The 16801-nt window shown below is 32.8% G+C and overlaps 2 protein-coding genes across 8 annotated transcripts; one reads left to right on the top strand and one right to left on the bottom strand.

The window, feature by feature from the left end:
* Positions 1 to 1250: 1250 nt before the first annotated feature.
* LOC116104881 (protein NRT1/ PTR FAMILY 6.1) lies at positions 1251 to 4599 on the top strand. Of its 4 annotated transcripts, none has more exons than XM_031391318.1 (5): positions 1251 to 1335; positions 2164 to 2408; positions 2522 to 2739; positions 2845 to 3425; positions 3511 to 4599. In XM_031391318.1, the coding sequence occupies exons 2-5, from the start codon at positions 2171 to 2173 to the stop codon at positions 4328 to 4330; spliced, it is 1857 nt and encodes a 618-aa protein (XP_031247178.1). In that variant the 5' UTR covers positions 1251 to 1335; positions 2164 to 2170; the 3' UTR covers positions 4331 to 4599. The 4 variants fall into 4 exon arrangements, with proteins under 4 accessions (XP_031247178.1, XP_031247181.1, XP_031247177.1 ...); XM_031391321.1 differs by having other exon boundaries at positions 1328 to 1345; XM_031391317.1 differs by lacking the exon at positions 1251 to 1335 and adding an exon at positions 1353 to 1591.
* A 2283-nt stretch (positions 4600 to 6882) lies between these two features.
* On the bottom strand, positions 6883 to 10579 carry LOC116104898 (E3 ubiquitin-protein ligase At3g02290-like). Of its 4 annotated transcripts, none has more exons than XM_031391337.1 (6): positions 10330 to 10577; positions 10187 to 10249; positions 9575 to 9807; positions 7698 to 8136; positions 7379 to 7488; positions 6883 to 7211 (listed from the first exon to the last, which is right to left on the bottom strand). In XM_031391337.1, exons 3-6 carry the CDS (start codon positions 9692 to 9694, stop codon positions 7185 to 7187), a joined length of 696 nt encoding a protein of 231 aa, XP_031247197.1. In that variant the 5' UTR covers positions 9695 to 9807; positions 10187 to 10249; positions 10330 to 10577; the 3' UTR covers positions 6883 to 7184. The 4 variants fall into 4 exon arrangements, with proteins under 4 accessions (XP_031247197.1, XP_031247195.1, XP_031247199.1 ...); XM_031391335.1 differs by having other exon boundaries at positions 9575 to 9728; XM_031391339.1 differs by lacking the exon at positions 10187 to 10249 and having other exon boundaries at positions 9575 to 9728; positions 10330 to 10579.
* Between the last annotated feature and the right edge of the window lie 6222 nt (positions 10580 to 16801).

Genomic DNA, 16801 nt, shown 5'->3' with positions numbered 1-16801 from the left:
ATGATTCTTAATTTAACCCAAGAAATGTTAAATGGAATGCCAAATATCAAAATGTTTCAACATTTTAAAGCCTAATCAATAGAAGAAAATTAATGTATACCAAACTTTCACACTCTTAAACCCTAATCAATTTCAATGGACCATTTTTGCATTCACAACCTAATACATAGATTTAAAGAGGAGCTATACTTGTGAAAGCTATACCCAACTGGTCCTATATTAGTAACATGATAATGTGGAAAGGGAAGTCAAAGTTAGTTTTTTTATTTTGTTTTTAAGAATAAAAAGAATACAATAAATCTTACGAAAATGTGTTTAATACAAATGAGTCAAACTGCTGATAATTAAAGTCTAATATTTAATAAAACTATCTACTTTAATTATATGTTATCGTTTGACAAAAGCAAGCGACATCCACTATTCATGGCTAATTGTCTTCAAGTATAAAAATAATTGTATTTTTTTTTTTTTTGGATTAATCTTTAATAAAATTAATTAATTATGTGAAACCCCAAATGTACTTTAAACAGCATTTCTTAATTCACAACAACAATAATAATATAATAACAACAATATTTTATTATTATTATTAAAAAAACCAATTATATCAACCTAATTTTAAACTAAAATGTTGATAATATCAATTTTTAAACCTTTGAATGATTTAAATATGAATCATTAGATTACAGTAAATAGATAAATTTAAATTAATCTCACAAAATTAAGTTAAAATTTTAAACCCTTAACTAAATTACTTGTAGAGTAAATGTATTATTAAAGACACAATAATTAAAAAATTTAATTTTAATTAATTTTTCTTTTTTTCAACATTTCATAGATCTCCACTAAGAATTTTAATCCTTAAAACTTAAGGTAAAGAGATTTTTACCATTTCTGAAACCTCAAGAGAATTTTTGTCATAACCTCGTTAACTCTTAAAATAATTATTTTGGACATTGACTTTCTCATACCATAGATCTTAGTTTAGTTTTAGTATTCTTGTTTAATTACAGCCTATTTAATTTCAAAATTAACCTCAATTTTATTTGAATATAATTACCTTTAATAATAAAATTAGGTAGGATTTAATTAAAGGGTTAGGATATTATGATTTAATTTTTTGACAGTTTTTATGAACCATACATTAGTCTCAATCCAACGGTGATGAGTGATATTGAATTGACATTTGAAACCACAGGTGCAAACTTGTAGTTGTAGATTGGCCAAACCTTGGGTGGGTAAATGTCCTTTACTCTTCCTATTATTACAAGTAGCTATCAGTTGAGAAGCTAGTTAGAAGTCGGACATCATGTCGGCATTGATCAGCAAACAATGGTAGTTTCAAGTAAAACATCATCTAAATGGGGAGCCATAGCTATTAATGCCAACTTCTCATCCTCTTATTTGCAAATTTTCTTTGGTTAAATCATTCAATGCACAATCTAATGAAATGGGTCCTGATTTGTTAGTTGGATCCACATTTATGCACTTCTCCCCGCCCCCCATCTTTCTTGGACTCATCTTACTCTCTAACTGTACGCAAAATATTAATCATTTTCCCACTAGCAAAACTTTCATACTTTTTGTACTGGTAATTATATTAACTCTTGTATCTACATCAATGTGTCCCTAAAGTTCTCGATGTACACTTCTTGAATCCAACCGCCCAAGTGTTTGCTCTTAAGGGTTTAGTTGAAATTTTCTTTCAAATTGCAGCTTCTTGTATTTTCATGTTCATTTGCTTTGCTTAATTGCTAAGTTTTGCTTTTGGTGTAAGTTGAAAACTTCATATATTTTCTTGGTTCATAGATAGAGGTCATAAATTTTGTGTTTTGTAATGTTATATTGGCATATTTTCATAAGTTTGTCGGCTTGGGGTGAGTTTATATGTTGGTTCCATGCATAAATTAAGAATGGTTGGTTTGTGGTGTTTTCAGGAAGCTTCTTGTATTTTCATGTTCATTTGCTTTGCTTAATCGCTAAGTTTTGTTCTTGAAGTAAGTTGGAACTTCATATATTTTCATGGTTCATAGATAGGGGTCATAAATTTTTTGTTTTGTGATGTTATATTGTCAGAGTTTTCACGAGTTTTGTGGGTTTGGAATGAGTTTATATGTTGGTTTTGATGCATAAAATTGGTTGGTTTGTGGTGTTTTCAGGAAGTTGAGAAATGGGTACAGGAGAAATCAGGTCACCGCAAAGTGTGCCGGAGACACCAGCAAGTTTAGATGGAATTTGCGGTGCAAGTCAGAGGAAAAAGCTCAGTGTGTACTTCATTGAGTCTGATAACAGGCGAATGGCACCCGGCCGTGGTTACACTGGAGGAACTACTCCTGTTAATATCCATGGAAAACCTATTCCTGACCTCTCAAAAACTGGAGGTTGGATTGCAGCCCTCTTCATTTTCGGTAAGCAAAAATCTTTCTCGTTTGTTTGGTTGGTGAGAAACTTGTGGAAAAGTCAAATTTTTTTATTGATTAGTAAAGAATTTGTTTGTTAATTGGAGTATTTCATTTTTCAGGGAATGAAATGGCAGAAAGAATGGCTTATTTTGGGCTTTCTGTTAATATGGTGGCCTTTATGTTCTATGTTATGCATAAACCATTTTCAAGTTCATCCAATGCTGTCAACAACTTTCTTGGAATATCACAAGCATCCTCTGTGCTCGGTGGTTTTCTTGCTGATGCTTATCTTGGTAGATACTGGACAATAACGATTTTCACGACCATTTATCTTGCGGTATGCATCCATTATTTTGAGTAATTTCGTTTGATTAGAGAAGCTTAAGTACTCATGATACTGATGTTCAATTCTCATTTTCCTTTTCAATCTTCTCTCCTGGAGGGTCTGACAGGAATAACCTTATGCGCGACAATGAATATTTTCATGCCAAACCAAAAGCAATGCGATCAGATAGCCTTGCTTCTTGGCAATTGTGAGCCGGCAAAATCTTGGCAGATGATTTACCTTTATACAGTTCTTTACATAACTGGATTTGGGGCTGCAGGCATAAGGCCTTGTGTCTCTTCATTCGGAGCTGATCAATTTGATGAAAGAAGTAAAGATTACAAGGCTCACCTCGATAGATTTTTCAACTTCTTTTACCTGTCTGTCACTATTGGGGCAATTGTGGCGTTCACTTTGGTTGTCTACATTCAAATGAAACATGGATGGGGATCTGCCTTTGGCTCATTGGCCATAGCCATGGGCATATCAAACATGTTATTCTTCCTTGGTACTCCTTTATACAGACACAGGTTGCCAGGAGGCAGCCCTCTAACCAGAGTTGCCCAAGTTCTGGTCGCTGCTTTTCGAAAGCGAAACACCTGTTTCTCCAGCAGTGAGTATATAGGCCTGTATGAGGTCCCTGGTAAACATTCTACTATAAAGGGCAGTGGAAAGATACCTCACACCGATTCTTTCAGGTACTGTAAACTCTTCATTCCCTTCTCTCAATTTAGACTAGAATCACCAATTCACCCTATAACTTGAGACTTTTTTGCCGTGCAGATGTTTAGACAAAGCGGCGTTGCAATTGAAGGAAGATGGACCTGATCCAAGTCCTTGGAGGCTTTGTACTGTAACTCAAGTAGAAGAAGTCAAGATCCTTATCAAACTTATCCCCATCCCAACTTGCACAATTATGCTCAATGTTGTCCTGACAGAATTTCTAACTCTCTCAGTGCAGCAGGCCTACACTTTAAACACCCACATGGGGAATCTGAAACTTCCTGTAACATGCATGCCAGTCTTTCCAGGTCTCAGCATATTCCTCATTCTATCCCTCTACTACTCCATCTTTGTTCCAATCTGTCGACGCTTCACTGGGCACCCTCATGGAGCCTCCCAGCTTCAGAGAGTAGGCATAGGCCTGGCAGTCTCAATCCTCTCCGTCGCATGGGCAGGCGTCTTCGAGAGATACAGAAGAAATTACTCAATAAAACATGGTTTCGAGTTCAACTTCCTGAGCCCTATGCCCAACCTTAGTGCATACTGGCTGCTAATCCAATACTGCCTCATCGGCATAGCAGAAGTATTCTGCATAGTGGGATTACTTGAATTCCTCTACGAAGAAGCCCCGGATGCAATGAAAAGCATAGGCTCAGCGTATGCAGCTCTAGCTGGAGGATTAGGCTGCTTCGTCGCATCAATTTTGAACACCATTATCAAATCTTCAACTGGGGATCCGGAAAAAGGCAAACAATCTTGGCTGTCACAGAATATAAACACAGGGAGATTTGATTATTTGTATTGGGTGCTTACAGTTCTGAGTGTGGTAAATTTTGGTGCATTTTTATATGCAGCTTATAAGTATAAGTATAGGTCATAAATAATGGTTGAAGTGATGAAGAACAAACAGAATTCTTCATAAATGGAAGTTAATTACAGAATTGCCATTTTACTATTTCCAGATTCTGATGAAGAAAATTTGAGAGAACTGTGAATTTTAGTTACTTAAGCAAAGCAAGTGTGAAAATTGAACTATATTTTTGTAGTTTGATTTGTAATCTTTTAATTATGAGCCAATTTTGTGTTCTGGTTTGTCAAATTATTGCTCTATAATTCAGTTGGTTAGGCATCAAAGTAGTTGGAGGTGTTTGTCGATTTTGATTTGATTGATTTTTGTCGATGAGAATTCTCGATACAAAATGAATTGGTTTAAGATTGATATTTGATCTATACTTCGAGTAATTATAAACTGAAGTTCAATCCAGTTGAATTTGTTTACCAAATATTTTCTTATTGAAATGGATTTTTTTAGTTCTTAAAAAACGTTGGCTTTGTTTAATAATTGAAGCATCACTTATGTGAATTATGATAAATAATAAAAAAAAATTATTATTTTTGTGGTTATAATCAATATGGTTTAATTGTTGTCGATTTGGTAAATGATTATATGATTATATGTCTAATATAATATCACATTATATGATTGTATGTCTAAAATAATATCACGTTATTTGAAGTGCAAGACTTAGAACATGAATTTAGAATGAGTAATACTACACTTACAAAGAAATCTTCATACAAAGTGATGTGGCAAAAAATGAATGGAAGAGTAAATTTAATGAGTTTGATTTTTTGTTTCACTCTTCCATTTATTTTTTGTCATCTCACTTTGTATGAAAATCTTTATAAGATTTCTTTGTAAGTATAATATTATTGATTTAGAATGTACATTACTTACTCGTTTGCAAAAGCTTGTCAAATGAGTCAATTAGTACCATTTTTTTTTTTCCTTTTATTTTTTTAAGAAGCCAGTCATTAAATAAAATCTACCAACTCGATAAATTTATTGAAAATAAAATTACTTTAGATTGGGACCATAGGGTTGATGAATTTGGTTTGAATCTGACAAAAAAAAAAAAAATTGCTGCTTCATGTGGAGTTTTAAAAGTAACCCCACATAGAAGAGTTGTAAATTCAATTGCATGCTTCAATAGCAGAGAAATCTGCAAGCTTCAACTGCCATTGACTCGTACTCCTTTCATGTGTTTTATATTAAACAATTCCACATAGTATATAATTGATATAAACCCCTAAAATTTATATTCAAATTAAAAAAAAAAAAAAGAATTTCTATTTACTGCTCAAATCTAGTTAACTTGTTAGCAAATAGGTGGAAAATATCCAATTTGGCAAAAGAGCAAAAGTACAAGGCTGAGCAATCACCTTCATAGTTTCTTTCACCTCCATAATTTTAGGAAGAAAAGTCTTAAATAGGACAATGAATACTCATTTTCATGGAGGTTAGAAGTCACACTTAGCTGCCAAGTACACAACTTGATAAAAGTGATTAAAATCAATCTATATGTGACATTGAAGTTATATTCAATTTTTTCATATAAGATAAAGATAGAGGAAACGAAATATTATGTCACTTGAGTAACTTTATCTCTATTTGGTCCCCTGGTAAGATGACTGTAATACTTTGAATTAGGAGGAATCTATTATGTTATTGGTTGTGTATAGTTCTTGATCCAATATCCATTTTTTGAACCAAGAGGAATATACTATGTTATTGGTTTGGTATAATTATCAACTCTTTGAACAAAGAGGAATATACTATGTTACTAGTTCGATATAATATCCTATTCAATATCAACTCTTTAAAAGAAGAATCTATTATTTTACTGGTTGAGTATACTTGTTGGATTAATCTTGGATATTATGCATAGTTTCTTTTGCTTAAACTTATTAAGGTTGATTAATCTTTCCCTAAAATTGAAAATGAAGGGCATTACTATCCCTATAACAATATCGAGTAGGTAAGATTTAGACAATAATCCAAAATAACATAAAAGATGGTAACCTTATCTCTATTGGTTGCCCGGTGACGTAGTTCAAGGGTATTTAATGACCTAATAACTAGTTGATAAGATAGTCCAGATCTAAGCGTATTTAGCATAGGAAAATGACAGATTTCTGCTACGGATAAACATTAAAGAGGCGGTTACAGTTATTGTCAATGAAAGCATTTATTGAAAAGGGCCAATGGGGTCTAATTGCCATCCAAAGAAGGTAAGGAAAGCCAACTCTCTTCATTTTCTTGTCAGGTTGCTATCTAAGTCTAACTAGCTCAATGCAGCACCAAGAAATTAAAATTCAGAAGCATAAAGATAAACCCATATTAGTTAATCTCATGCACGAGGATAAAACCTAAAACACCCCTTATCATTCAAACATAAAATTCTCTACAAGATAAAATCTACTAGTGAGGTTTGAATTTGATTCGTACTTTCTTCCTCACATTGAGTTCGATTTCCATACTATCTGTTACAAGATCAATGCATTTAACTCAATCTTTCTTATAAACGCGTAGATCCTTGTACACTTTCCAATATGAGACTCAAGGGTAGATAGCATAGAAACAAAATGAACTGCAAACTTGAAAGACTACTGTTTTCGAGCATCATCAATATGATTCCAATGCGATTACGTTACAATCAGTTGATATAGGATGACCTTCATTGATAAGTTCTAAACTAAAAGATAGGATGTACATAAAACCACTACATACAGAACAGAGGAATAATTATTAAGAAGTAGGAGCTAGTACAAAGAAAAATTGCTTTCCTCTGCACGAGTATGTTTAGAACGAGAACCGACTTTTTATTTACAGATTCTACTGGCCTCTCTATATATGTAGTAGCTCCATAGCTTTGAAATCACGTAAACAAAGGTTAAGGGCTTTCGCAGAACTCCATTTCCTGACATTTTTATAAAAAGCAGCTCAAGTGAGATGCATATCATGAAGCCTAATATTAATAAATAAAAGAAAAACACGGATGCAAAGCCAAGTAATATGTGCAGCAAAGATCTATAAAGTTAAGCAAAAACAGATTTTTCGGAAGTGGGAGGAGCAATCATTTCCTACCTTGCCACATATTGGACAGCTTTCACTCCTTTCCAGCCACTCGTATATACAACCCAGATGAAAATGGTGGGAACACCTTGTTGTGATTTTAGGATTTTCAGGAGTATATTCTGCAGGATTTAAATGACCCACATCAAGATAACTTAAACCATGGGTGCACACTGCCTTCCACCATTTAGCTCTTTTGCTACTAATGTAAATTTATCGTAATAAAGATTGCTTGAAGAAATTATCGAGCAAATGAGTATAAGGATAGATAAAAAAAAATTGTTCATGTAAGCTAATCAGAATGTTTTTTTATATAAGCACATCAAATTACCATCAAGACAAGTAGGACAGACATCTTCATCTTCAGCAGATGTTTGTAGATAATCGCCAAACACAAATTTAGTTGCTAAAGCTTTCTCTGAGGACTCAGAATGGATAAGTTTAGAATCTTCTTCAAAATCAACTCCATTCTGTTTCTTCCCAAAACCCAACGATTCTGTACCAGAACTGCTCATATTTCTTCTTGGTGGTTGTGTATCTTCTTGAAAATGAATCATTGACTTGTCACGCCTAGAGACCAAGCCATCACGCTGCAAGCGAGTGTATCTCTGTTCACTATCATAGGGAATTGATCTTGACAATGAGAGCTGAGAATCATTGGGAGAATTATCAGGTAAAGCGGCTGCAATCCCTGATGACGCCAAAGATGTAGCTCCTTGGTTTGATGATGGTATAGATCGACCTTCAAGTCTATGAAACACTGCACCATACTGCACATGCATGGGAAAAGATAAACAAAGAATGGATTAAATTTGAAAATACAGAGAGTAAACTGTAGCAAACAGTATGGGGGTTACTGTTACAGGGAACAAAGAACCCATAGAGGGTAAGGAATCAGCTAAAATTCTGCAGGGACCTTTGTAATTAGCCCGTCTATATGATCAAGTATAAGGTGACCGACAATCCATGACCATAAAAACCATCCAAGGCATAGAGTTATCACGAAAAATACACTAAGATAACAAGTATATAAATGGTTGAAAAGTAAGCATGAACTCCATTTCTCTTGGATCACAAAAGCAGAAGTAAAGATACAACCTCACAAATTGAAAGGTTGACATTATCAATTTTATGTTCTAGATTGTTAAAATTCGTTACCTTAAACAATACCCTTCCTGTTTATGGAAAAACCTTGCTTTCTATTTTCAAATTACTTTCTATATCATGTCCTTTCCTTGAAGATTCTTTGCAACGTAGTAGGATATTCAATCAACAGTATGGCTATTTTGTTAATTAACTTCACTTGAAAAAGAGGACCACATAAAATGTTCTTGCATTATAATTCATGATAAGAAAAAAAGAACAAAAAATAATGGAGTTATTAATGACAAATGAGGCAGTGATTTAGATTTGGTTCAATAAATTTATCATGCTCAATTATAATTCAAACATCAAAGCTTAACATGGTCCCCTATTCAAACCAAGAATTGGCGGAAATTAGTTACGAAGTTAGAAAGGGAAGTGAATAAGTTCATATTTAACAATGACATTTGTAATTAGCCTCTCTATATGTTCAAGCATGGGAAGATTAACAATTCATGACTATATAACCATCTATTGCACATAGTTATTTAAGAAATACAAGTATATCAGATGGTCTGAAACTATGAATCACTATTCATCTCTCTTGGATCACAAACCAGAAGACACACGTCCTTGCAAATTGAAAGGCACAATAATTACATCAGCACTTACAAATAAAACAAGAAAGAACATAATTCTTTTTTTTTTTTTTTAAGGCAATAAGCCATCTAAGGAATCTGATTTAATTATAATCAGATTCAGTTTTAGAAAGTATTAACTAAGAAAAATATTTTACATTCCCCATTTAGTGTTCACTGAAGACTTTATTGGGAAAATTTTGAGAATGCTTCTATATTTTTTTAACCAAAATGTAGTATTTATGGTGTTTATTGTTTACTTGGGTGAAAACCTTGGTAAGATAGGGCATTGAAGCCCGGTCGCACCCATATGCCTAGGTGTCAAGAAACTGACAATTTGAACTCGAGGTCCGGAACTCACGTTATAAACAAGAACCACCAGCACCAACACAGAAACTAACGTGATTGAAACTAATGAAGACATTTCCGTGCTGATTATAAAGATAAGAGATGACTAAAAGTTGAAATGTGTAACTTCAAAACGTACCCCATTGAATAGCTGGTGGAAGAAAAACCTTAGGCATATGCAGTGACGATATAATGAACCGCTCGGAATAGTGTACTCTTCTAATTCATCAATACATGGACAGCAGCAAAAAGAACCCATCTTTGTACTTTCAAATATCTCCAGAAAAATCGGTCTTCAAGCAACCAAACAGCACCAGACAAAAACTTTAGATTATCAGAAACAGATCCTCCTCTAAATGTGAAATCAAACCTCTGATGAAATGCCACATAAAACCACAAATGAGGTCGAAATTGCAGCAAAATCAAATCCAACAAGCAGCCTAACTGATCGAAGATTAATTCATCAAACAAGTCTAATCCTTCATTACCAAGTCAATGTCAATATGTTGAGTTATTCCTAAAGTTCTAATTTTTCAAGCAAACTTATACTTAACAAATCACAATTTGACAAAATCAAGACAAAAGTCAGAAGAAAAGAAAAAACCCTAAAAATCAAACACAAAAACACCAACATTAACTCATGAACTTGAAACTAAGCATCATAAACTGAAGAATTAAGACACAAAGTCAAAATTAAAAAAATGAAAACCAAAGAAAAACACATAAAAATTGAAGAATCGTGAGAACCCACCTCAATTTTTTTCTAGAAGATGAAATTCAACAAGTTTCATGATCATTTCCACACCACAACAGGCTGAAAAATCAAGTCTTCAACACATAAACAAGCAACAAGTAATCAAAACTGAAAAAAGAACAAAACTTTCATCTGCGTACCTGAACTTTGAGAGTAAAATCAAAGTAGATCCACTCAGAATCCAAGCTAAACCATGAAAAACAAGGACTTAAAGAGTCTGAAGAAAAAACCAAAGTGGGAACAGCAAAGAAAGAAGAGTTGAGTTGAAAGAAAGAAGAGAATAATAACACAAAAATATGAATTTGGTAAGGGTGTGGCCCAGCTTACAGGAATCATATTATATAATTAATGATTAATTGATTAAATTAATTATCTTATCTACATTATTAGAAATGAGAATCTGTGTATCTGGTAATGTGTTGGGTTCTTGGGAATCATGATTAAGGTAAATAATTAATATAAATATTATAGGTTAATGGGCTAAGAACTTGGATGTCACACGTACAAAAACGTTGTTTTTTAAGATTTATATTATCTTATCTATGTGGGTTTCTAAAAATGCAATTGTGATTTTCAGAAAGTATAATATATTTCAATTAATAGAAATTTTTGGCTAATTGGATGATTTTAAATTTATGATAATTTAAATAAATTATAATGAATAATATGTCATTATTACATCAATTTGTAGAAAATAATTTGTGTAATTAGTTTGTATATGTAGCTTACTCTTTCTAATAATAAAGAGTAGATCGTCAAAAAAAAAAAAAAAAAAAAAAATTGAATCAAAGAGTCAAACCGAACCAAATCAAAACCTAAACGGTATGGTTTGGGTTTTAAGATACGAAAATATGAAGTTTTTGCGTATATATAATTTATAGATAATGGGTAAAAATGTGCAAATATATAAAGCCGAAAACTCAAACTGAACAAAAAAAAATTTTAATGGATTGGTTTGCGTTTATTCTTTTAACTCGAAAAAACTATATGAACCTTGTTATATACATGTTATATATTTTTTAAATAATTTTATCATAAAAAGTCTATCATTGTTTATATGTAAATTAAAGTCAAGGCTCAAGAAATGAATTATTAGGTATTATAATCAAAATTAGACAAATTTTTAATTAGAAAATTAATTGTAGTGAAAATAAAATTACTAAATGGTTTGTAATATAAGCATTACAAAGGAAAAAAAAAGTTATTTTATGTAAACTTAAATCGATTAATCCAAACCCAACCAACCCAACCCAATTTAAATTGGTTTGATTTGTCTGCATTTCTAATACATACAGTTTGGTTTGGGTTCGTCTTCTCAAACTCGAAAATATTTGGTTCTGTTTGGGCTTCGCAAAACCCAAACCAAGCTAGGCCATACACAACCCTAATAATAACTTAAATTTAGAATGCACTTACAATTATCATAAAATATAGTATAACTTTATTAGTAGGGATTTTTAGATATAATATTATTTTCTAATAATAATAGATACATTTCAAATTATAAGAGGGCACATAAGTATATAGAGATTATAACTTCAAAATTTGAAGTTAAAAGTCTCAAACATTTTCTTTTTTTATTTATAATTGTTATTGTATATCCCTGTAAAATAATAAAACTAGGTGGTAGGATATCGTAAATTTATAATTTCTTTTTTCCAAATATTTGTTTAACACTTTAAAATTTCGTATCAATAATATTTATGCTCAATGTTACCAATCTATTATCTATTATTTTAAAAGTTTCACGTCTGATATTATATATCTATGTTAAATTTTGGAGTTAAATCATTTTGTTCTATAAGGTATGGCCCAAAAAACAGGTCCCATTGAATCTGATAGTAACATTTAGGTCTTTGTTTGTTAGTGTTAGATATCAATTTTTTGAAATTATTTTGTTAATATCTAAAATACCCTTAATATGTTGAGTTTTATTTTCTTAATCAATGGAATTGTTCTAAATTTTTACTAGCATTCTCAGTTGGCAGCTGTCTATTTTTAATTTCATTTACATAAGAAAAGATTTACATTATTAATTTAAATTTAAAAATTTATTTCAGACTTTTACCCAAAAAAAAAAAAAAAGTTTTATGGTTAGATTCTATTGGACCTTATGTTACGTAGGCCAAACCTCAAGGACCAAAATGTATTTAACTTTTAAATTATGTGGATATTATGGATACTATATACCAAATACGCTTATTTGAGTAGTAAAAATCACAACTACTGAAATAAGAAAAAAGAAAAGCAACTGCCGACAACCCATTTGAGTAAAAAAAAAAAAAAAAACATAACTAATCTCTGCTTTTAGTGATAAATTAAGTAGAAGTGTGTTTAATTTAATTAAGTTGAGTTGGAGTCATCCAATTAACTCCTGTCTTAGGTGCTCCTTTTCGATCTATTTTAAGATTTGAAAGTGACTTCTCAACAATGGAGGAAACAATCAACCATCTACACACACTAGAATGTGAATGTGATATTACACAACCTTGTGCCACAAACATATGCCAAATTTTGCCCTAATTTTCGCATCACAACTTCAAAAGGGGGTTCTTTTATTGCTCTCAAAACTCAAAAGTATAAAATGATTAAGGAGTTATTACGTTGTAATAGTAATGATTTTTTTTGGTTCCGAAATGGATCAATAAAAGATTAAGGGAGTAGTTATATTGCTAATGTAACGTTTCTTTTTAAACAGGATCAACATATATGTTCAATGATTCAATGATTTATGTTAAAGATAATGTTAATTGTAACATTACAACTTTGTTGTTTCTTTTTTATTGTTCAAAGCACTGTTTTAAAAGTCGGACCAGACCGGCCGATCCAACCTGTTGGACTGTGAACCGGTCACGTGTCTGATTCGAGTCAACCTTAGACTCGGTATTATGCAATAAACCGCTTTAACCCGTAATGGATCGTGTGAACAATATTGGACCCCCGGTCCAACCAGACCGCAAGAAAAACCAGTCCAACTGAAAAATGAAAAAAACCCTAATTTCTCCCTTTGAGCTGCGCGGTTTCTTCTTCCTTAGTTCCTCTACGCGCAAAAAACTCTGAAAAAATTTGAATGAAGTCGCGAAAATCTGAAAAAGATCACAAATCAAAACTCAATCTTGACGATGGGTGCCAATCGCAACCATCCCTTGTTGAAACCGCAACTCCAGTCTCTGAAATCGCGACGACGCGTTCCTCCCTCGCCGGAAATCGACGACGTGTTCCTCCCTCGCAAGAAATCGACGCACTTGGCTAGATTTGTTTCCACTATTTTTGTTTTCAATATTTTCCTGTTATGTAGTTAACGTTCTCAAATACTCGAAAAGGGTCCTCAAAGTTTGCTGTTTACTTGTGAATTCACAAATCTAAGCCCTCTTTCTCTCTGTTGGAGCTTGAATGATCTTCAAGGTGACATCTTTTCTCTTCTTTATTTGTATCTCTACATGGGTTATTGATTCTAGTTGTGTTTTAAATTAGCAGCAATAAGTTTTTGTATTTTTATTTCTGTATTGCAACCCTAGATTTCGTTTCATTGTAAGCTCTAAAAGGACCAAGCTTTTTATTGCTTAATCAATTTCAAGACTTTCTTATGATGGATTGTAGAGGGTTTCATTTGTTAATCTGGGTTGTGTCAGTCTTGTGTTTAGCATGTTTTGGTTGTTGTCAATTTGCTCCTAGAGACAATTACCTCATAGACTGTGGATCACTCACCAATACTACAGTGGATGGTCGTGTGTTCATGGCTGATAAATTGGCTGATAAATTGCTTTCTTCTCCACAAGATATTACCGTCAATACTTCAAAACCCGTGACCTCCTCCAATGATTCGTCGTTGTATCAAACAGCTAGAATTTTTACTGGATCCTCGAAGTACACCTCTTCTATTAGCCAAACTGGTACGCACCGGATTCGGCTTTACTTCAATCCATTTGATTAGGGGAATTTCATTATGAGCAAGGCTACGTTTTTAGTTTCCAGCCAAAAGTATGGCCTCCTTAGCAATTTCACTACAAACTCTAAAGTAGTTAAAGAGTTTTCAGTGAATGTAACCACTGATAACCTTGTTATCACTTTCAGTCCATCAAACAATTCATTCGCATTCATAAATGCCATTGAAGTTGTTTCAGTTCCTGACCAGCTCATCACTGATGATGCTATCCTCATTAGCCCATAAGAGAAATTCCAAGGCCTGATGTGGCAGGCGTTGGAGACAGTTTATAGAGTAAACATGGGTGGACCGACAGTTACCCCTCTGAATGATACCCTTAGGCGGACTTGGGTTCTTGATCAAAGTTTCCTTCTTCAAGCAAATGTTGCCAAAGTTGTATCTAAGATTTCTGCTGTCAAGTATGTTTCAGGTGGGGCTACTCGTCAAATTGCTCCAGAATCTGTCACTACCACCTGCATGAACTCGAATAACAATCCTACAGCAATTTCAATACTTAAATTATGTTAGGATTGTTGTTGAATTTGAACTTTGAATCATGTTAGACAGTAATTAAGTTGTTATTATCTTATTAAAAAATAGAAATCTTAAAAAAAAAAAGGTTTTTTTTTTTTAAATGGGCTGATGTCATCATGACGTGTGATAACATCATCGATCCAACCGATTGTACCTTTTGAACCATGACCCAGGCAGCAGAGCGGGTTGCCTTCCGATCCGACTTTTAAAACAATGGTTCAAAGGATAGACCAATCCCGTTCTATTTTCATGGTTCTAACTTCTCAATTCTCATTGTAAAAAAAAATTGAAAATTAAGAAATCAATCAATAAATTTCTTCATCTAGTTATTTTCCAATATTGGTAGTTTGGTACAAAATCATGTGAGAGAATTAACATCATTTGATAATTACTTATTCCCCATCCAATGTTTCACATAGATAAGCGATATTTAAAAATTTTCAACAATTTTTTTGTTGGAATTTATGATGATTGTCATAAATCTCTTTTAAAATTGGGTTAATGAATTAATCCCCAAAGAAATAATAAAATAAGAAAAATCTCTTTAAAGTTTCAAAAATGATATGAATCCTACTGCCGTTAAGTTCCAACCATAAATTCCAACTATTACAATAAACAGTAAGAAGACAATTTTAATAATATTTATTAACTTATGATAGAGTAAATTTTAATGATTCACTAACAATTTGTTAATAGTATAAGAATTTTTGTTATTTCAGTTTGATAATATCGTAACTCGAATGGGTCTATGTCTTTCACTCTTTAAAATTTATCAAAAATCTTCCCCAAGTTTTACAAAATTTGTTAAAGTTTTACAAAATATGTTAAAATCTCTTTAATAGGAAGTATTAACAAACTAAAAACCATTGTTTTAAAAGCCGGACCGGACCAACTGGTCCAACCGGTTGGACCAGAACCCGATCATGTGTCCAGTTCGAGCCAACATAAAACCCGACATTAATAAATAAACCGTTAATAAACCGCATGAACAGTGTAAACCGCCGGTCGGACCGAACCGATTGAAAAACTGGTCCAGCGTCTGAAAAGGGGAAAAAATCCCTAATTTCTCAGTTTCTCTGATATCTCCTTTCTCTACGCAAAATCCTCTAAAAAAATGTTAACACAAATATGAAAATCTGAAATCCCACACAAATCGCCACTCAATCTCAACGAAATCCATTCTCAAAGTCTGAAATCGTTGCTGAAATCGATTGCAACTCAAGCCTCTAAAATCGCGATGACGCCTTTCTCCCTCGCCCAGAAATCGATCAACACAATACACAAACGATTTTAAGATTTCTCTTACCTAGGGCAGTTGAATCAGTGATTGACTGGACTGAAGTGGAGTCGTGCTTAGTTACTGCATAATATTGAATCGAAAATAAATAGGGAATTGGAGAGTAGAGACAAAGGATTTAAACGGAATTTGAAATGTCATGGTGGTGATTAGGCCAGAAAATGGAGTTATGGAGATGCCGAGATAGATCAGACGGTGTCACGGTGGTGTTTCAGCCTTTGGGAGTTGGAGACGGAGAGGATTCAAAGCAAACGGGATTTGAAATGTCGATAGATTTTACATTTAGGATTTTTAGAGATATTAAGGTTTTTACTTTTAGGAAAACTTGTTTACAAAATCGGTTTGGTTAATTGGTTTAAAATTACCTTTGAACCATTACCCGAACTAGTTATCCGGTTTGGTTAATTTTGAAAATTGAAACTGAACCAATTACTTTGAAAAATCGGTTTTTGGGATTGGTTTACGTTCAGTTTGGTTCGATTTTTTATTTTACTTCTGGGGCTGCTATTTGGGTTTTATTGCGTTTTGAATTTGTATTGAAGTGGTTAAGTTCCTGGTTTTCGTATGGGTTTTATTTATTCTTTTGGGTTGAATGATGTTTGTTGTTTCTAGGATTTAGCAATTTGTAGGGTTAATTGAGTTTGTGATTTGTGGGGTTTAGAATAAGTTTCGATTCTATTGATTATTAAAGTATCGACAAAACTGAAGGTTAGATAGTTGACGATGAATAAGAGGTCAATGAACTTAATTATAAGGAGTTGGAACAAATGTTATATGGAGAATGATTTATTCTTACTGGAGTTTCTAATCACCCTTCTTATTATGATTCAACCGATGGTTCAAAAGATTGGTTTCA

This window comes from Pistacia vera, unplaced genomic scaffold (genome assembly GCF_008641045.1).
Source record: "Pistacia vera cultivar Batoury unplaced genomic scaffold, PisVer_v2 Contig487, whole genome shotgun sequence".
NCBI classification, from domain to species: domain Eukaryota; kingdom Viridiplantae; phylum Streptophyta; class Magnoliopsida; order Sapindales; family Anacardiaceae; genus Pistacia; species Pistacia vera.
The sequence above is the reverse complement of the archived record's forward strand: the minus strand, read 5'-3'. Positions and strand labels throughout refer to the sequence as shown.

What these genes read in the sequence shown, in the direction of transcription:
- LOC116104881 (XM_031391318.1), top strand. Translation starts at nt 2,171, where the DNA reads ATGGGTACAGGAGAAATCAGGTCACCGCAAAGTGTGCCGGAGACACCA. An exon ending in TGCAGCCCTCTTCATTTTCG is followed by an intron (nt 2,409 to 2,521) that starts GTAAGCAAAAAT and finishes TTCATTTTTCAG; the next exon opens with GGAATGAAATGGCAGAAAGA. An exon ending in TCACGACCATTTATCTTGCG is followed by an intron (nt 2,740 to 2,844) that starts GTATGCATCCAT and finishes TCTCTCCTGGAG; the next exon opens with GGTCTGACAGGAATAACCTT.
- LOC116104898 (XM_031391339.1), bottom strand. Translation starts at nt 9,694, where the DNA reads ATGGGTTCTTTTTGCTGCTGTCCATGTATTGATGAATTAGAAGAGTAC. An exon ending in TCCACCAGCTATTCAATGGG is followed by an intron (nt 8,137 to 9,574) that starts GTACGTTTTGAA and finishes ATGCATGTGCAG; the next exon opens with TATGGTGCAGTGTTTCATAG. An exon ending in CTGTCCTACTTGTCTTGATG is followed by an intron (nt 7,489 to 7,697) that starts GTAATTTGATGT and finishes TAAATCCTGCAG; the next exon opens with AATATACTCCTGAAAATCCT.